The following is a 22160-nucleotide window of genomic DNA, read 5'->3' on the forward strand; positions in this document are numbered from 1 at the left end:
AAAATAAAGGCATGTAATTTGACACAGTGACAGATTAATACCTTAGCATTAGATTGGCAGAACAATTAGATGGCTTAAATGTTTCCTACATCTTAATGTCTATGCTACTTCAGGAAGCCACAGTAAGTTCTGCTTTTCTGAGGGATATGTTGCCATTTCAGTGATAGAAGTAAATCAGGCTATCAAAGGATTTAACAGGATTACAAGAAGTCTTGCAGCAAATACATTTAAATCTAGAAAATTAAAATCTGGGGAATTTAGGTTCAGCATGGTATATTTAGTATGGTACTCATCACTGGTATCCCATAAGCCGATACTTAGTTCTCATTATATATATGCAATTGGTTTTGTGAAAGAAAATAAAATAATACAGTCTGAACTACAGGAAAAATACAATTTAAACAAGAGAAAACTGTGTTTCTACTGGCCTTTCCTATTTTATAATGTAATCAAACTAGTGTTTGTCTAGAATTAAGCCTGTTGAATTAGATTTCATTTAACTATAATGTTGTAACAATTTATGTTATTGTCCTCCACTGACAACCATCAGATCAATATGGTTTTGGCTTGTAAAAGTACAAGTATGTATTCTTTTTAGTGTAAAAAAACTCCAAAACCCATAGAACTGTTTTTAATACAAGCTGTCTTTAAGTTAGCTCTGAAATACTGGTGATTCCTTGAAGAACATAGATGCAATATTATTGAACTGGTATAATCACTGATTTAGGCAAGAATTTATTTTTATCAAGTTGTTCCATAATTCCAGAAACATTTAAAGAATACTATACTTTAACAAGCTGGAGGTAACTATGATACTAATAACTATGACTATGTGAAAACCCAGTCAAATATTATTCCTTGGGTAATATTTCTTTATTACTTGGGTGACATTTCTTTGGTTACATGTCTGAGTCAATTTAAGTAGCTATACAGACTGGTGTACTGTGTTTAATAAGCATAAAAAAAACCCAATCAAAACTTTATACGTTCATTATCTTATTTTACTGCTCCTCCCTAAAACAGAAAGGTAATATTCAAGGGAAGCAAAACAAAAATTTCATATAAGATGTAAACATTTGTGAAATTTTGATTCTTACACCAGTTTCAGGTTTAATGGACTTCAGAAGTGTGATATGTTTTGCACTACTACAGGCAGGAGCAATATTCATCCTTTAACTTTGTGAAGAAACTAATTGTAAAATAGGATGGATATATTTTTTTCTCAGGAAACAAGATTTCATAAATGGTAAATTATCATGTTGGAACTTAAGAGTGGGCAGCGTGTTATCATTATTACAGGTTTCACATTTCTGTATTCCTTTGATTTATACCTGAATTAAGTGGTCCAACTATTTATTTTGTTTTGCTTGTAGTTTTATTACCATAAAATTTTAAGGAGGATTCTTAAATTGATTTTTTTTTGAACTGAGGCCCACTGTCTGAGGTTGATTTATTACTGAACAAGTCAAGAGTCTCAACCCAGAAGCAGTTAGGAATTGGATTGAGGCCAAAGAACATGAGAGTTGACAATCACATCAACAGAACTGTAGAGATGAAGGGAAACTTTAGAGGTCATTTAGTGCATCCTTTCTCTCCAAGGTAGGATTAGCTACATTTATGTTATCCTGCATTTATGTTTCTAGACATTTGTAAAACTCATCCAGGATTCTGTAACCTTCCATTACTACTTCATTCATCCTCAAAGATTTTTCTAATTTCTAACCTGATTTGTCATTGTTGCAATCAAGATATTACTTCTGGTCTTTTTCACTGGGGGCATGCAAAATAGATTGTTTCCACTCTTGGGGTTTTTTCCTTGCTTTTTAGGTACATTAATAGTGCTCTTTTTTACCATATCTGCTTTCTCTTCTCACCAATTCACTTTCATTCATCTAGCATGAACTTTTTTCAAATATAAAGAATTATTTAACTGTTTCTATTTTTCTATGACACTACTTTCTTTGTCTGTTTTGTTTTTATTCGTTTTAATTGTAAAGGACCATTTAGCAGCATGTGTTTCCTTTAACATGTCACTATGATCTCTCTTGGAACTGGTACATATTAGGTCTTTGGACTCGTCACAGCAGTGAGTCTTGCTGGCTTTAAGGATTGTTTAAGAGGAGCTATTATTTTCCACCATTTTTCAAGTATTGAAAAGTCTCACTTTCATTCTATATTCTTCATTCTTTATTTCTACATTTCTTTCCTTTGCATTGAAAAAAAATAAATCAGATTTTCAGAATTCATTATTTTATATCATTCTGTCATACCTTGTCTCACAATACTAATCATTCCATCAGCATATATAAAACCCTTCTGTACTCTCAAATATTTTCTTAAGCACTGAAAGGAATTTTAGAATTAGGCATGATATACATGAAATTATTCTAGTACAAAAGCAATTAATATATTCATTACTTTAGTGCAGTTGGCATGACTCAAGCAGTGGATTTGTGTTTGACTTTATTCAGTAAGACTGAGAGATGGCATGCACTATCTCTGCAGTACACGATAATGCCACATTCAGAATGACAGCAGTCCAAGCCTTGGGGCACTAAACGCTTCTTGAGATATGTTCAACTGCTGTTTAACTGTATTTAGCCTAAGGTACAGAGAAAGAAATTGCTGATGCTTTCTAACATGTTTAAGTATTTTTATAGTGTCTTGGCATGTCAGAATATGCCACAGCACAAACTGGGGTGCAGTTCCTGAATTACTGCAATTAGGAGGCAAGAATTTCAACAACAGTACTGTTGTAGCTGTATATCCCTGTAGACTAGCTTTCTTTTTCCCCCTTAAACAGTGATTTTCTACAATATGTACTCTCTCAGCTGTTTTCTGCATTATTGTTCCTTGATCATGTAGTCGATACTTGTTAGGCTTTAAGAGCTTTATTATGTCCCTGATCACACCAGTCATAAAACAGTCATGGCTTTTAATATAAAAGCCATATAAACGTACTCCACCTTAATCATATAATGGTGTTTCACTTGCATTTTAGATGGTCTTCTAAATATATTTGTGTAGAGAATGCAGAAAAAATGGGGCTCATCCAAACCACAGTCTCTTTCTTTACGATATCACTGTTCATATTCTTTTTTTCTTTTCTCACAGTATCTGGAACTACTCCACATGCACTTTTATAGGTCCTCAATAAATGGAACCATTAAGGGATATTATGGGCCTGTCAATGTGGAAAGCAAAATCTGCATGTAGTCATTGATTTGTCATAGATACTATTCAGAACACCTCTGCCAATGACTCCTCAGATCCTGTGGACCAAGCAGCATGGTTTACAGAAGTAGTGTTGCACTGCTGTACTACTATATGGCTACTGTGGTTTTGTACTCCTCCAAGATAAAGGTCTACAGCTATGAATGCTTTGTACACAAAGGTGTACAGCTATGAATGTTTTGTACTCCTCCAAGATAAAGGTCTACAGCTATGAATGCTTTCTGCAGATGTTCAAATTATTGTGCCTAGATAAAGTGTCACTATTGGTTTGGAAGGTTTTCCATCTCCAGGGACAAGTGGAACAAAACTTTTGCCAACCTAAGTATATCTTAAGTCTGTTGTTACCATTAACTTTGCACATGGTTTGCAAAAATTAAAAAGTGAAAAGCTCTTCATATTTTTCTTCAGTATCTGTGCTAGAACCATGTCATGACTAGATGTGGGTCTGTAAAATATATTTTACAAAAATGGTAGTTAAAAATGTGTAGTGTGGAGCCAGAGTGAGCATTCTTGGCTATATTTCTGCAATGCGTGTGTAAAATAAAAGCAGATAACTTATGACATGAAGAGTCATAAAATGGATAGGGTTGGAAGGGACCTTAAAAATCATCTAGTTCCAATCCCCAGGTGTACTTGTTGACTACTGAGTTCATAATACTGTTTATATCCTTGATGAAATATATTAACCTCTTTTGATCAGGAAAAGGAGGAGAGAAAATAGTTTCTTTAGCATTAAACTGGAGATAGAACATCATCTTTTCCCTGTCCAGCCTGCAGTGGTAGGAGCCTTCCTTTTTTGATAAGAAGTAACCCAACTAGCCCTAAGGGAACAGTCAGCTACAATCAGCAGAAACATTAGCATACACATAAATATTTCGAATCACTCACATTCTTTTGTACAAATTTTTATGGAAAACATAAAGCATATTGCGTCTGGCTTTCAGCGGCCAGGGGATGGAGGTTGGCTGGCTCGCTGTCCCGCTTGTGGCCACAGGGCAGACACGCGCGTTGCCACCCCCGAGTCTCTGCCCAGACTGCTGCGGGTGGCGGTGATTGCTGCGGCGTGGGTAGCGCAGCAGAGGCACAGGGCACGAGGAAACGAGGCAGAGGAATAAGGGAGGGACACTTGCCTGAGTCTCCAAGGATTTAATTCCTGAAGTGGGGCAGAGCAAGTGACAGATCTGAACCTGAAGGGGCTACTTTTAAAGGATAGGGGGAACACAGGGAGGACACAACCTTTGAGCAATAGGAGGGCATAAGGGGAGGGGTGGCGGGTAAGGGCTCCCCAATAGAAGCCAACGTGGGAAGGGAGCAAACCTTACAAACCAATTCTGCTTTGAGGAAGAGATGAGACAGGGAACACTCCAGAACCAAAGGAGTGTGCTATCTTTGACAGAGAGGGGTGAGACATAGAGGTATACAGGTGGATTGACATGTGGATTGACATACATTTTGGTGGGGAAAACTGTGGCAAACAACTCAGGACTGAACCATTAGGGAAGCTACATGGGGTACATAGAATGAAGCACTACAAACTTATAACAAGGAATATTAAAACCTACTACAGAAGAACAAACCATAAAATATCAGACAACCACACATATCACCGTGAATATGAATAGTTAATAAAGATTTTAAAAAAATCTATCTTTTATCAGATAACTCTTAAAAATTTGTGGTGGAAGCTTCTATCAGATACAATGATAAAGTAGATTTCAAGGCCCTTTAAATTAATGTTTTCCTTTTTTTTCCCAAACTGAAGTCTGGCAAATGAAATTTGTTTTAAAAGTATTACATTTTGAATTCTCCTTTTACATGTATGCCTAAAAATTTTTCTAAATATCTGCATTTTAGGGAGTGGGTTTACAATGTTTGTCAAGTTCTGATCTAGAGATACCATGAGAAGGTATGCTTGAAAATAACTAAGAGGACACCTTCTGATAACATCTTCTGATGATCTTTTTGTGCAGATAAAAGGCTGAATTTGACTTGTCTATACAAACTCTTAGAACCTAATCCCAAATCTACAGATTTCAGTATAACAAAAAATATCACATATCTTTCTCTACTAATTACCATTGTGATATTTTTTTTTGGTTAATAAGGGGCATTGTATGCACAAATTTAACTTGGTTTCCAGACATGTAACTGCAGTAGGAATCTGTTGCGCTGCTCCGTGATGATTTGTCAATTCTGCTGACAAATTTTTTGCTGCGTCATGTTCCATTAGACTTGTCAGTTCTCAGTGGGGTCAGTACTGGAGTATTTCACTTTTAATCTGAGAAGCACTAAAAAAAAAGCATTTAGCTTAGAGATATGTTTCAACGCAAATTATACTAGAGGACATGAGTAAATTTATTTTTATTTTCAAATTTCAAGATTGTTCAAAACTCCATGGGCTAGGCAATTTAAAATGCTGACCATAGAGTCCCTACTCTGCAAAAGAGGGTTGATCTGTTTTGGTGAATTAGCAAAAATGCAGTTACTGTGTAGCTAAAGTGGCATGACAGTTTATCCAAATTAGAGGTTAAATCACTGTTATCAAGTGCAGTGTATAGAAAGCACCCCACCTTCCCTTAACCCACTAGTTTAGGTATGTCAATCTTTTAAACAGACGAGAGATTAAAATGCAACAGGTTTCAAACCATGTTAGATTAAATCTGTGCTCAAATGCTGATTCAAGCTCTAAGAACAGAAAGAAAGCAATGGAACAGAAGGTTGTAAGTGTCAAATCTTAATTGAAGATTTTGTAGAGAAAAATATATGGCACTGGGTTTGACAACCTGAGGGTCATGAGGCTGCTGCTGCTGTTCAATACCCCCAAGTCCAAACAGTAGCAAAGGTGAAGATATATTCCCAGTAGGCACATACACAGAGCACACACATGCACCAGGTATATACCGAGTTGTCCACACAGATCACAGACACTCAAATCCCTCCCATGAACACAAACAGCACCAGGGGCCTCATTCTGTCCTCCTCTCTGGCTGGACAGGATGAAAGACTACTAGTGATAATGGACATACCCAAATCTATACATGCACTCATAACAGAGAGCCCATTCCCAGAAAGAGTTAGAAAGGAATTTACTAAGAGGACAGGACAAATGGCATTCATCCGGCACAGAACATAACCAGACAAACTTATTACCCAGCAAAATGGGTATTTACATGTGACTGGCCCTTTTACCCCCTTATATCTCTATTTCCCATCAATCACCTAAACTACTCACTTGTCTTCCCAACAGTTCCTCCCCTAAACTTCATCTAAGTCCTTTGCTATCCCAAATTCATTTTCCCTATATCTTATAATTTGCTCTACATACCTAGACAGCAATCCCCAGCATTACACAGAAAGATGATTTTTCCTCCTGAATCCTTGTTTTGAGTTCCTATCTGCTACTCTACACGTCTGTGCTCCTCTGGGCCTGGACAGATGGACCTTTGAGGTCTGATTGCCCTATGGTGGGCAGGGTAGGACTGTCAGGGTAGTATTTGGGCTACTATTGTTCTTCCAGTGTCTCTCTGAGCTCTTCTGTGGGTGTGAAGATAAAGTTTATCACATAACACAACAGGGCAACTCAGCAACACACTGACTTGGAGGTTTTTGCTTTTTAAGACAGCATTATAATAGACTGAATTGTACATTAAGTCCTCATGCTTCACAATAAGGAGTTCCAGTATTTGTCCAGAAGTGAATAGGAGAAGCACTACAATGCAAAATGGTGCATTTTCAAGTGCATGATTCAAAGACCACCAGCAAGGCAAGGATTTTTATGAACTCATTTATTGCTGACTCAAAATTTTTTTCAGCTAGAAAGACTCCATCAGATATGAGATGCTAATTGTTTCAGTTTGGAAAAAAACCCAAACTCAAATGACAACAAAAGAAAATCTTTTCAATAAACATATATTCTTATATTTTAAATAAAGGTCAAATAAACTGTCTTGATCAGCATTTGCTAATATTATGTCAGAGTAATAATTAAAATACTTGAAGCAAGCATTATGTTTAATGGCCAGGGCTTTTTTTTTGGAAATAAGGTGCTGCTTCAAATAATTTATAGAGATTTAGAGGAATTGCCCCTGTTGTAAACATATGAAAAATTCTGCTTAAAAATCAAAGTATATGAGAGCATCTCAGTAGTTAATTATACTTCTTATCATTAAGGAGAGTCAGAATAATGCTGATTTAGCTGACAAATAGAGAATTTTCCTGTAACCATCTTCGCATTCTGTGTATGTTCGCAGAACACAGTAATCTGAAAACTGATAGGCTGATAAGTTTTCAATAGTAGCTCATTCTTCACTGGAAAAAAAAGGTGGGAATTGTGTCTAAGGGAAAAAGCCTTAAAAATAAATTGGGGGAAAAAATTTTAAAAAGAAAAAATCACACAGTTCCCTCTTCCCAGCCTTACACATCTTAGTTACAGGGTTACTCAGATATCTAGATATCAGGGCTGTTTCCTCATTAAAGTCACTGATATTTTATTGAAATATGAAATTTTATACAGTATTCAGAATACATACAGTAAGTTCTATTAAATGTTGACACCTGTCAGTAGCAAATAGAGTACACACGCTTTACAATACTGCAATAAATTATTTATTAAAATAATGCATATATGCTTGAAAAAAAATCAGGACAGAAAGAAGATAAATCTGACTTTCAAGAGCTTTTGCAATTCTATCAGGATTAAATCCACAGATGTTGAAATGAAATATGCTTTCTCTGCAAGCACATATTTTAAATTTTTTAAATTAAAGTTGTTTATTCTGGAAGAGTGAAGGATTTTTGGTTGTGGTGTTTTGTTTTTTTTTGTTTGTTTGGGTTTTTTATCTTCAGCAGTAGTCTTTTTTATCAATTTATAAAAAAATCACAGATGGAATTGTCATCATTTGAGAAGGTACTCTATCAGCCAACATCAAAGAAAAATAGGCAAAACAAAAGTAACAGAATGAAGTCTGAGCAGGCCTTCGAAGGAGTTTTTAGAAATTTGTATAACACATGTTATTACAGGCAAAAATTATTGTTTACAAGAACTTTGGTGTTCTAGTGGGAAGGTAGAAAGATGCCACAGCCCATATGAAGTACCTGATTATGTTTCCATGCTGAAGTTCCTTGCTCCCTTCTAAAATAACTGATTTTTTCATAAAACAAACTTAAATATTTCATCAAATAAGTCATATCATATAAAATTCATATCAAACACACCTGAAAAATTCATTTTTTTATTTATGTTCTTTGTCAACTTTGTTTGAATATAATGTTGTTTCTTTGTAGGCAGCTTCAGTTATTCCTTTAGACCATAAAGTACAGTATAACTGAATAAAAGCAAGGTTTAAGAATCTTACCCATTCCTTAAAATAGTTGAGGTAGTTTTCAAATTCAATTGTATGCAAGTATCAAAATACAAATATAAATATACCTGCATTGCAAACAGGCAGGAGTCAATCCTGCAGGCCTTGGAACTTTGCTGGCTGTCAGTGAAAGCTCTTACAAGTACAGAAAACGTAGACATAGTGAACAGGAACAGGCCACCTTCTAACATAGTGTGTCATATATAAAATGTTTCTCTTTAAGCAGCACTCAGATTCATCCCATGCCCTACCATGCACATATACACACAGAACGGCATTATTTGTACTATTGCTAATGTTTATAGCCCATAGCAGAGCTTTTATATGCTTCTGCAATTACTGATTGTACAACTTCTGTAACATATTGAGGACTAACAACTCAAATGCCCAATCCTCAGAAATACAAGCAGAGTATTATATTATATTATATTATATTATATTATATTATATTATATTATATTATTATATTATATTATATTATATTATTATATTATATTATATTATATTATATTATATTATATTATTATATTATATTTATTATGATATTATATTATATGACATTATATTATATGACATTATATGAAAATTCAGTCCCCTTGTCAATAACAGATCTGCTCATTTGTAGGGCATTAAGTATATTTGTAAGAATTTGCAGGGTACAGGGTCTCAGGATCCTTCCACATAAATTCAGAGTATTCTCAACAAAAATTCAAGGAAAGGTATTTTTAATAATTTCTAGAAAATTGGCAGTATGGAATTAAGTGCTTCTTTGACTCTTTCAGACGTCAAAATTCATTCAGTAACTAAAGCCAAATACTTCTGGAATTGATTTACAGGCACAGGAAAAGTATTAATAGCCTTTTTTTTTTCAATTATTAAGGTTGAGAATAACTATAAAGATCTGCTGGTTACCTCTGGGCACGTGCAATGTGAAAAAATTATTACTGAGGAACTCACTGCCACATTCCTACCAAGATCTTTAAAAATACCTTTTATGAATGTAAGGATTCTCAGTTTCAATGGAAGTTACTGTAATATTAATTTGTAAAGACAACTCTCTTTTATTTTCAGATTCACGGCCTCTACCAGATGTAGCCCTAACAGGGAAGTGCACCCGAGAATGTGATGAATATGGCCACTCAGACTCCTGCTGGATGCCAGTCCGCACTTCTCCAGAGAGAAAGCAGAAGAGCCAGCCAAAACTCTCCACTTTCATGCCTGTTGATGAACGGGGCAGTCAGGAAAAGCTGGCCAATGGAGAAGCCTCCCTCATGGGTGACCGCAACAGAAACCTCCTTAACAAAAAGTTGACCTCATCCTATGAGACCTTCAGCGCAGCTAGTTTCAGCAAAAATGAAGAAGGCAACCCAGAGGATATTCCCCTTACACAGACAGGGGAATACAAGCCATCTCCTGTCAATACTCTAACTAGAAGAGAAGTTTACCTGTAGGCTAAAAAGCAGCAACAAAGTTCTTTCATAATATAAGAAAGAAACGGGGCAAAAGTCTTAAAATCACAACAATTTTAAGAAAAAATGTGAAACGATAAAGAGGGGGCCACCAAAGAGACAAAAGATCTGCCTGCCACTTCTGCCTCCATAGCAGGCATGTAATTATACTGTCTGCCTGACTATACTGTACAATGTAGAAAACGTTGTTACTTGCATGTCTAATTCCCCCTCGCTGTTTTTTTTATTCTCCTAGATCTATGGTTGCAAATTCCTCCCATAGTAGCAAGCTTGATTAAAAAGAACATGACACACTGTTGTTTCCCCTCAGCAGAAGCATGAATTAAACCACTCATTTTGTTTGTTTGTCATCTGGCTTGTTGAGGATAACAGGTCAGGGAAAATGTATTCAAAACATACCGTCTGAATATTGCTGATCCCCATCAGGGACAATCCTTCAGAAACCATAAAAATATAGGATAAATATAAAGGAATAATCATTAATAGGCACTTTGTGAAGACCACAGCTTTAATATTCTCACCTCTCATCTGAGGCTGGAAGCAACAGAAATACATTCAGCCTGAGACTGCAGTCAAAAACATGGCATACTTTCCCGTGATTCATGGACTCTGGTTCTGTTTTATCCATTGAACAAACGTGTCTTGCTGTGTCCCTTTCTCTCTTTCTCTCTCTTTCTCTGTAATGATTATTTCAATGTAAACACAATTACTAACACTTATACCATAGAATAGCAATGATAAGCTATTGAAATCATTATTTTGGGCAAGACTAACATTTAGCTGGGAAGATTGTAATAACAAAAAGGCCAAAGATCACACAAAGGATCAGGGGAACTGCTAAGTATTGGGGCTTGACTTAGAAAATAAATGTGTTCACAAAAAAACACATATACTCATAACACAGCTTCAGTTACATTCTATGCAGCAGCACAGTTCACAAGCCCAGATGACAAATTTTTTTTCCAGTGTGGTTCAGTTGAATGCCCAAAGGAACTGATGCTTTTTTTGTAATGACATGATACATTGCAGCACATGCTGCATATGATATGCTGCATATGCTAGTTCCAGGGAATTTTTAAGATCAAAATTAAAAAACAATAGTAGAACAGAAGGCCGTGTTAGTGGGAATGCTTGATGGGAGGGAAAAAGGTAGACCATGGGATAATGTAACAAGAAAACATTACAACTCAGATACAAAAGCTTCTTTTCAGATTGCAAGGCATGGTTGCTAAGTCTGGTTATCAGTGTTGCAGCTTATCAACTGCTTCAGTTATGTCAAAAATGATGATGAAAGCTTTCTTGAAACCAAGTGCATTAAAACTAAGAAAAGTGCAATACTAAATGATATCAAGACTCAGAACATTTAGCATTAGTAAAAAATGGTCTGATAAACAGTGGTATGATACCTAGGAGGTCAAGAGGAGTTAAAAGGAGTCCAAGCTACGATATGCAAGAGCTGTAACAATTATCACGGTGAGTGCTTCTTGGAAGGAAGAGGAAATGAAACAGGGTTTTGTGCAATAAAAGCAACAAAACATGCAGAACATCAACCAATTGCTTTGTAGTTGATGCTGTATTAATAATCACAGACTGAGCTCAGACATTCAGACAAAAGTGACAATCAAACACAGCAAGGACGGCTCAAGGACCGAGAAAGCATTCAGATCCCTGGCTGTTGAACTGGCGTGAAGGCATGGCTAGATGGCTCTCTAGTAACTGTAGTCATAATGTAGCTTTGGGTAGTTTCTTGCTTTGAAGAATTGCATAGAAATAACCTTAAACAGCCTAAGGTAGAGGTTGGTAAATCAAAACAACTCATCACATTTATCTTTTGAATTCACTTCTCCATAAAGTGGGTTGGCCTTTTCATTCTCCTCTAAAGTTTACTTTCTTCAAGTAACATTAGTTTGTGTATAACAGTTATGATGAATGGACACATTTTAGAAAGAAAATATTAAAATCAAAGATTATTAACGATTGAACACTTTTATGTTTAATTATTTAAGTAATACGGGGAGATGCAAGCTAGGACTTTGTTATGAGACTGCGTATAGCAGTTACTGCTTTGTATAATCTGTAAGTACCTGTTTAAAAATGCTTCTAAAAATGCTTATGTAATGTAAACACATTTTTCTTGCACGTTTCAACAGAATACACAATTGCATAACAAAAATGTTCAACAGAACTTCCTTTAATAAGATTTTATTTAATATTACACACAAGAAAATAAATTAGGTAGCTGGGTTCCATATATTCTTAGACACTTTTTCTACAAGGCTAATAATACAGGTCATAATAGACCTTCAGATTAAATGGATCAGCAGTCACTCACCAATTTTTGCACCACATAAGACAGTCATGAAATAATTTTCTTGTGTGCATCTCCTTAGATCTATAATGTGTGAAAGAATTTTTTAAAAATTCTATCTACTGTAAGTATTCACAGTAATTCTTGTGGAACTAGCCACTATTAATATGCTGATTACTCTTCTGACCTGGCATGACATACAAATATATTTTGTGTTTGTATTTTTCCTCTTTATTTGAAATAGGTTAAATCTGGTGCCACTCCATAAATAGAGTGCTTTTGTATAAAAAATAAACAAATAATGCTATAAAAAATAATTAGGGTGAATGCAAAATATGCAACTGTGCCTTTTATACCTATTATTATGGTAAAGTGGTAGTTGGGTTTGGACACTGAGGGATAAGGGGCTATTCCCAACTTTTTTGAACCTGTATATTTACCTGTGTTTATTTTCTGAGAAATTATAAATAATATATTTAAAAACAAGCCTTTTGCCAAACTCAGTTAATGGACCAGTCTTAAGCATTATTAACACAAGGCTGTGGTTTAAGTAGGTCTTGAGGATTTTTTTTAATTACTATTTGTGTGGGGTTTGGGGTTGTTTTAATTTGTTTTTAATTCTGCTGCCTGGAAAAGTATGATCACTCTATATGATAGTTATTTAGCAAGGTGTCACCAGTTCATGTTGCCAGGAAAATTGAAATTTTTTTTAATAGCTTTTAGCCTTCATTACATTTTATTTGTACAGTATAGAAATCATCTTTTTCTTTCCTTCTATGGGAAACTCAAATGAGCTTTGCATGTATTTTACATTAAGGCACCTTTATAGATTGATGCGTTAATATATAACTTTATATGTATTAGAAAGTTCAATAGCTTTGATCTAAAATCTAAGACTTATTCCAGATCTCAGACCCACTATGTTTATTGAAAATGGTTTCTGACTGGCCTGCTGCCTGAGTTTCAGGAAAAAAAGTTAAACATTATTTTTATGTGGGGGAAAAACTTAAATGGGATTGAAATGATTGGCTGAAAGGCTACCCTAGAAGTTGTCAAGCAGAAAAATCATGAATACAGATAAAGATCTTGCCATAAATCCAGCCATCACCAAACACTTGTAAGGAAGTTGAACAACAAAATATTTTTCTTTCTATTTCATTGGTGATAAATATACAGTTTCTTTAAGAAAAGAAGCAGATGAAAAAGCAATAGAAATGAAAGCCCATCAGTTATGTTGTATTACTGACTGAAAAAGCATAAGCACTAGGAAGAAGACAACATTCACCAGCTACCTGGGGTATGCTTTCAGACAACTTTTCCTAAATTTTAAAGCACTTGCATTCAGTGTGGTACGATCTGTTTGTAATAATAATCATTGACTATTGTTCTGCAACTTGGATGTTGATAGTGAAGCAGAGAACAATTTATCATTGTTTATTATGAGTCACTATGCACGCAACTATGCTAAACATGGCAAAATGTATTAAACGCTAGTCCACCTCTATTTATGAAATATATACATAATTTAATTTGCTTTTGTACAGTTTTATGTAAATAAATTGCTTGTCATTTTTGTCTCTGCAAATTAAAATATAACATGTTCAACTGGTTGCCCATTTGCCAGTTTACTTTCTTGGACAGTCTATTCCAATTTTACTAGATTAAATCACATGCTAGTTTCAATATTTAATGGTATTTTAATAACAAAGATGACACTGCTTAGTAACTGGCCACAAATTCAGCTGCAGAGGTAGCTGAGGTTTTACCTGTCTGCAGAGTGAAATTTGATAGAGGTGAGGCTACTGTCACCCAGGACAGCACACAGCTATTTTCACAGCAGAAAGAGAGTACTTGTAACCTGAACAGTTGTTTCTGATTACTGTTCAAAAGGACTTATTTTTAAAATGTGTTCAAAACCTTCCTATTATGTGGAATAACAAGCCTTTAGTAAAAATCTATGTATTTCCATTATGGAATGGCAATTTTTTTATTAAGAACAAGGCTGCTATTTTTTCCAAGAAGTTTAAAACTATTAACACATCCTAAAATGTCAGTAGAACATCTATACTGAGAAAAACAACACAATTAATACAGAATTTCAGGAGGAAAAAAAGAGAAACAAGAGCCTCCAGTTCTCTCTGGCGGTGAATCAAATTATCCGTCTCAGTATAACTGTAAATCAAGAATGAATCCTCCTCCAGAAGGAGCATCTAAGAAGAAAGAGTTTATTCCTTAGCTGTCTGGATCACACATAGCTTTTTTTGTGTTTGTTTGTTTGCTTGTTTGTTTTAAAAGAGCAGGTTCCAAAACAGCCATTAAATTAGGATTTGCATCAGTTATAATATGTGAAAAAAGTGCTTGTGGGGAGAGGGATCAAAGGTCAAAACTCCTTTCACTGCTCTGTGTTATGCAAAATACAGAATTACTACAGAGACCTTGGAAACCATTGAATACAATTTCCCAGTAAACATCACAGAAAGAGCCATTTATATCCTTTTACCTTAGTTACATATTAGGCTTTGGTTTTTGTGAATACAAACTGGCCAGAACTTTTTTTTAAAATAAACTTTACATTGCAAATTTCTTTCTCTGAATGTGCTTTAAGTTAACATTTTCTAGCCTGCTCTAATGAATGTGTCAAAGATTCTTCCTTCCACAAGCAGAGGTCTGAATCTGCAAGTCTATGAGAAAAGTTTAGTTTACCACCTGACTCTGGATCTCTCACACTACACTTGAATGAGCTACCCCTACACCTCTTTCAGCAGTAAGAATATTTTAATGAGTAACTTCAATCAAGCTTTCAAGTTTATTTTATATTAGTTGTAGCATGCAAGGCATGACCTTATGTTTGTTTGTCTTTTATCTGCATTTTCTTGTTTACCCACTGCATCCCGGAAGGTGATTACAAGGAAGATAAAATAAATTTCCTGAGCTACTAAGAATGGTAAGAGAGGATGATATAAACTAGCAAAAGCAAACAATTTATGCTCCCCTTTAACCCTGGCTTCATTTCTCCCTCCTGCGTTGCAGTAAATTGTAAATCTTATGCAGAGACTAAAATTAATAAATGTGACCTAGGCAGAAATAATTTCTTGTCTTTATTGAGCCTCCTGAGGGGAGTGTATAGATGATGCTTAATAGTTCATAAATATGCAAATTATCTAGCCTTTGCTGAAAAGGAAAGCTGTGCTAGTGTTAGATGAATGTATTCTTTAGTAAAATCATAGGATTCTAGTCAGGCAGTTCATACAGCTCTTCCTTCTACAGCAAGTACATCTGTTTTAAAGACTGAGATACTTACCAAGAAACTGGGGGGTGGAGGGGGTCAGGAAATGCAAAATACCTATTCTGTACTTTTGTGGAATAGCCTCTGGGGGAAAAAAGGGAACAAAGAACAGCAAATAAGTATAATGTAATTGGTACAGAATTGATAGAAATATATCCCTTTAGGACTTTCAAATGATTTAAGGATTTGAAAATAAGGAGATGTTAACGCATAATTTTTAGCTATCTATGGTATGGTACTGTAATTTATAAGAAAGGATTCTTTTTAATTATAAGGCATGTGATTCTATTTAAGGTGATATTTTTAAAGATTTAGGCAATGGTTAAAAAATGTTTGTATATTCGTATTCCTTTTTCGTAAGCTTACTAAAGCAAATTTCAGCAGGCTTCTACAGCATTCACTGAAGGAGAAGACAAATAGGCCAAATAGGACAAAAAGGACCAAATAGGCAAGATATAGTTTATATATTTCTATTCTATTTTCAGGATAACAATTAACTTTTTCATGTTCATGTTATAATAACAAATGAAAAAAACTCCAACACTTTTCAGCTGTGCTTTCAAGGATAATACTGAGGGAACAAAGAAGCCAAGGTAGTATAAAAGCAGGTTTGTATGATGTTTACTACTACTTTGGTAAATTCACGCTCATCAAAATGTAGCATCATGAAGACAGCAACTTAAATAACAGTGAAACACTTAAGTTTTTCCCAATCTCAAGGATTTCCAACATCTAAGGAATTCCCCAAATAGCAATACTGGATTCTACCATTTCCCACAAAAGTGTACACTTTTACTTCTTCCAAAGGTACTTGCAGGTTTTATAACTTGTAGTAAGTCTAGTTGGGGAAAATCATCTTCCTGACTTTTTCTTCTTACATAGTAACTGTGTTACACGATTCCAGAAAATCAAGCTGATTCTAACTGTGGCAAGGTTATGGTGTTAGTAGTTTGTTTGAAGTTAGTTGAATATCTATTTGATAAGACAAGCAGAAGTGAAGAAATCAGAGTAAGATATTAATCTGAAAAGATCCATAAACTGCTGCACATGCTGTAATGGTTCATTATTTAGGCATGATTAAAAGAGAAGAGGTGAAAAAATTCACAAGCAAAAGTGGAAGAAAGATAAAAAAAGTTAAGGATGGACAACTTGGCTAAGTGTGTTTGTATGTGTGTGTATATACACCTATTGCTTTTGAAGTAGATTTTAAGATTCCAGAAAATTCTTTGTCATTATTCAATGATTCTAATCCAGGATATTGGGCAATAAAGACCTTCAGTAGGAGATCCTGTATTTATTCTAAGGTTTAGTAAGACAGAACAAAATATACAAATTAGCATCTACCATTTAGTCTGGCAGTGTATGGTGCCCACAGAATCAGACAACTGGATAATTATTGAACATGCTTCAGCTTCTCCCTAGTTTCCTATCTTACATAAGCTGCTAGAACAAAAGTCAGAGCATTTTTTTAATCTTCATCTCCTCTTGCTGACAGTACCTGAAATCAGATTGGCACCTACTTAGCTTTTCTCCACCTTGAGCTTGACTAGAAGTGAGCCTGGGAACAACAGGTGATTTCATATTCTTTTTCAGTCTGACCTCTGAGCATCTGGCAGGCATCATGTTTCCACCCTTATCTTTAGGAGCATAAAATTATGGTAGACTCACTCACACATAACTTCATGTTTGAATATTAAAAGTGGTAGAGCAAGAAATACCCCTTGAATTTAGAATATTCTGGTGCTGTGCTGAAAAAAAAAAGTCATCCTAAATTCCAGAGAGGATGAAATACTGCTCTGTGTGATAAAGAACCAACCACATGATACAACCCTACAATAACAGGCTGTACATTTCTGCTTACTCTAATTTGTGCCTTATGCAGAGTTGTAAGGAAAATGCACAAATGCTCCAGGTCCCTGTGAAGTACAGTGCTTTATATATGCAAGAGAGAAGGAATCATGTTTTGCCCAACCCTAGTAAGTTAAGCCTGTTTCAAATCAGTTTGGAACCCCTGATGAATATTCTGATTATGTTTATGCATCATCAGTGAAATGATGGTGGCTAATTAATGATACATACAGTGTGACATGCTCATTTAGGAGGGCATAGAATTAATAGAGGGGATATGATGAAAACATTCTGGCTGGAGAACAAGGTTTTTGTACTGTAGCTTCTATAACGTGCTATAATGTATTGGCTACAAATATTATTAAATATTAATATAAAAGTTAAATATCACTTTTCCATTCCAAAGAAAATTCAGTTAATCAAAATGAGCATTCAGAAACAATTAAGGGTGAAAATTCGGCTTGTCACGGACTGGGGTCACATCTGAAAGTTACAGAATATTGCCTTCTGCACTGAGTGACTGCAGATAAAATAAATTTAGCAACACTTAGAAAAAAATACATCTTGTCTTTCCTTACACAGTGATGGGATTCCAGAAGTTTACTGTTCAGTGTCACTCAAAAAAGAAAACAACAACAAAAAAAGACAGAATGAAGGTTTAGAATTAAGGAAGGGCTGTCAAACAGAATAAATTCTTTTGATTAAATAAAGATGCAGGTGCATCATTCAGATTTTTCAGTTATGACCTTGTCCCTCTGAATAAATAATTATATAAATACTAGTAGATATACTGATTAGGGTGATCAAAATTATACAATAAATAAGGTAGGATTCTTTAGCCTCAGTTCAGAAGAGAACTGAGAGGTCTGACAGTGATGTACAGTTTAGCTTAATAAATCATCTATGAGTCATCATAAGAAATTATGTTGCACTGGATTCAAGATAAATGGAAGTGTGTTTTCTCACACTGAATCAAATATAACTTTTTGTCAGAGATCACTTTTTGGGATGCACACATGAATTTGGCTCACATAAATAATAAAATAAAACCCACAAAATTTTTAGTATTATTCTTTTTATGAATGAGGTAAGAATAACATAATAATAGCATATCTCTGTTTTTCCCACTCTATTTCCAAAACAAATATACTAATCACTACTGAAAATGGAATAGTGTGTTGAAAGTCCCCTTCTCTCTCTAAAAAACTCTCAACCAAACACACACAAAAAAAAAATTAAGAGAAACCTCAGCCCTCAACACCACTGTTTTGTTTGCTAAGAAAGTAAAAAAATTGCTTTAGGAAGTGTTTTCTGATAGTCAATGCTTTTGATAATATTTCTCCAAGAGAGTGATGAAAAATAATTTATGCCTAACCGCAATTACTCCTTGGAAAGCTACAGCTGCAAGTCTTCTACTGAGAAAACTTTCCAGGGAAAAAAATAGAAAATGGGGGAGAAAAATTTAGATTTTTTTTTTAAATTCAGATTACAATAAATTTACCAATTAAACTCCAAAACTCCGTGCCTCAGGGAAAACATGGCTGAACTCACAGAATTATGTAGGTTACAAGCACTAGAACAGACTGTTACAGGACTTTTTGGACATGTGAACAAACACAGGTTTTAGAGACAGTCATTTATTTAACTCAGTGACAGGTGTTTACCTTGCATACTCCTGATTGTGGAGATTCATATAGACAAAAATGGATGGCAAAGCAAACCAAAAGCATTTTCAAAAAATTTTTAAGTGTTTCTGATATTTCAACTTTATATTTCTGAACACAAATACAAACAGAAGACAGTAAAAAATAGTTGAAGTGTAGAGTAATATGTGAGGTCTCAGCAGATGATGTTTGTGACATTTGGAGTGTATGGATAAGTCTGTTTTATCAAATGTGACACCTAAAATATTTATCATCAGTGATGTAATAGTAACTTCTGTTGTGTCTTCTGATGCTAATGAAAAGACACAACTCTATTTTCCCCCCAAAGACATCTAAAAAAAGTGTTTCTTCACCTTCACATTCAATTAGAGAAAGCAACTGTTTCTTCATAGGACTTCATTTTGGAGTCATTAGGATCTGTGCAGGTTAATCTGCAATGAATTGAGATCAACAAATATTTCTACTTCTTAAAATTGCATTTAAAACCCTGATGATTATGAAGCTAACATCCATAGCAAATATTTCACTGACTACAAGTTAGCATTATTTTAGTTTAACTCATGCAGCAGTTTTTTCAAAAAACATTCTCATATAACATGGCAGGAAGTAAGATTATTATGTGAACGTACATTCATTTTATTTACAATTATATTCCTTTAAGAATGATTCAGAATACCAATGGTGTTCGTCATGTATATAAAGATCATTGTTTGACAGCAATGGTACTGCACCTTCTTCAAAATCCAGAGCCCTTAAAACTCTGGCTTACAGAACATTATACTCCTTACACCCCATGCAGTGGTACGAGTTACAAACCTGGGAAGTATACACTGTTTAACCTTTTAAAAAAAGGAAATGAATAAAAGATAGCATTTACACAAAATTGCATTAGCCTTAAGAAAAGTGCATTTTGGGTATTGAAAATTCAGAAACTGGAAATTTTGATTGGGCTTAATTAACTACGCAGCTGAAAGACTAGAAAGAAAGACATGCCGTTATTTAAGTGATGGAAGTGAATTAATAAAAGGATACAATAAATGAATAAAAGAAGATAAATATAACTTTATTCTTTTTCTTTTTTGCTTTTCCTAAACATGGTGGCAACTAGTGCTAAAAGAAAACTACTACAGAAGTTTACCTGTGGATGAAATCAAACTTTTTTTTTTTTCCCCTAACTAGATCCCTCAAATCTCTCTGTGTTTGAAGTTTCTTGTACTATCATCAGTAATTTCATTAAGTGCCAAATCTGCCGTATCTGTTGAGAGATAAATTCTGGTATTTTTCTCTGCATGCAAACGAGAAAGTGACCTTCTATTTCAAAGGATTTTGCTACTGTAAAAAAAAGCAGCACAGTGCAGAGATGATAACCAAATTATCCTACATGTGACTGCTATATTACTCAAATAATTCAGAACTAGTTCCTTTATTTTCATATAGAATGATAAAAGGTTTGTTTGCAACACATGCAGCAGGGCTCTGGACTGTGGTGCGTTCTACACAGGATTAGACAGGAGAACCTAACTCTTAACTCTCTAAACCAGAGGACCATACAGTGTACTGCCTGACATGGAGAAGACCTACTCCAACTCCAAAAATGTATTACCAACTTTGTAAGAGTATTGATTTTCTGTAGAAAAAGCTAGGATCAGATATGCCTCAGTGAGAGATCTCTGCCTCTGAGCACCAGAAAGAAGTCGTTGCAGGTTCTTACAGCTTCTATCCTTTGTTTTCACACTAGAACTGTAGAAAGGAGAGAGATATTTATTTCTAATCTTTGAATCTGGTTTCCACTTATTTTTGAATAGACCAAATTCTTACTGAAGTTTTTTAATAAGGAAAATCTGTTACTATAAGATGTGAAGAGCTATATACAATTTTTCATGCCCTACTCCTGAGAAAATGGAATTATCTTTTAGTCAAAGAAAAAAAAAAATCTTGCCCCCTGCATCACTGCAGCAAAATATATGTACAGAAAAATAACTATTGAAATTCTGTTTCAGTTTATCTGAAAAAGGTTCATGCAACTGGAATTGATCTGCATAAGGACAAATCTGAATAGAATTTGTCCCAGTATAGTCAAATTACAAGCAGGAAAACTGAGGCAGCCTTTTTGTATTTTTAAATTTTTTGCTATAAATTCCACTCACTACTGGATATCCAGATTCTAGTGTACTCTAATATAGACATGATTGGAATGCTAAAAAATTTTAAATGTCACAAATCTCTCTTCTTGAAAAAGAAATCTCTTAAGATGAATAGCACTGATTTCAGAGCTGCAAAGGATCTGCCCAAATGCATGATTTTATTGTAATTGTGACATATAGGTGTGCATTATTTCACTGTTTATTGATATACAACATTGCTATCCCAATTACACTAAATATCCCCCGGAATACCTTTGCTCAAGAGGCAGAAGATAGCAATCTTCCTTTGACAGGTTTTTCATTTTTTCCTCTTCAAACTTTCCCAGAAACTATTTTTTTTCTTGTTGACCTAAAAGTCCTTACAGAACATTTACCCTTTTGCTCTCAATAGTACTTAAAGACTTAAAAAAGTTTTTCCTGTGGAGAAAAAGGACCAGTCAGTGTTGGATTAACACAGCAAAGGTTGAACATACATGACGGCAGTATCTCAAGCCTCCCCTTGCTCCACCTTCCCAATCCACAAGAAAGAAATACAGTGACCCAAGAGCAGCAGCAATTTAGTTCAAAGAGAAAGTAAAGTGAAATTTAAAACCTGTCCTGAGAAATTATAATACTTCCCAGTGCCTATTGAAACCAAGAATGCTTATAGAGATGCTATTTGGAGATTATATAAAAACATGTATTTTTAATCTAACAGGAGCAGAATGGAAGTTTGTTGACCAAATCCTCAGCTACAGTAAATCAGCACATAATCCATACAGGAGAAATCCATTTTCCTAAGTGTTCTTTTTGGTTTAGATGATGATATTGCCATAGTTTGTATTCAATAGCTGGTTCATCACAAAAT

The 22160-nt window shown here is 34.7% G+C and overlaps 1 protein-coding gene across 7 annotated transcripts in view; it reads left to right on the top strand.

Moving 5' to 3' along the window:
* PCDH7 (protocadherin 7) overlaps nucleotides 1–13981 on the top strand; it is a 271794-nt gene extending 257813 nt beyond the window's left edge. For 6 of the 7 annotated variants that reach the window (XM_068188835.1, XM_068188838.1, XM_068188839.1 and 3 more), the window contains one exon: nucleotides 9666–13981. In XM_068188835.1, the coding sequence (XP_068044936.1) occupies nucleotides 9666–10045 (380 nt within the window). In that variant the 3' untranslated portion in view covers nucleotides 10046–13981. The remainder of the gene's footprint in view (nucleotides 1–9665) is intronic. The other variant, XM_068188841.1, reaches the window with a different exon arrangement.
* Nucleotides 13982–22160: the final 8179 nt, after the last annotated feature.

The sequence above is a fragment of the Anomalospiza imberbis genome, chromosome 4 (assembly GCF_031753505.1).
Source record: "Anomalospiza imberbis isolate Cuckoo-Finch-1a 21T00152 chromosome 4, ASM3175350v1, whole genome shotgun sequence".
Classification (NCBI taxonomy): Eukaryota; Metazoa; Chordata; class Aves; order Passeriformes; family Viduidae; genus Anomalospiza; species Anomalospiza imberbis.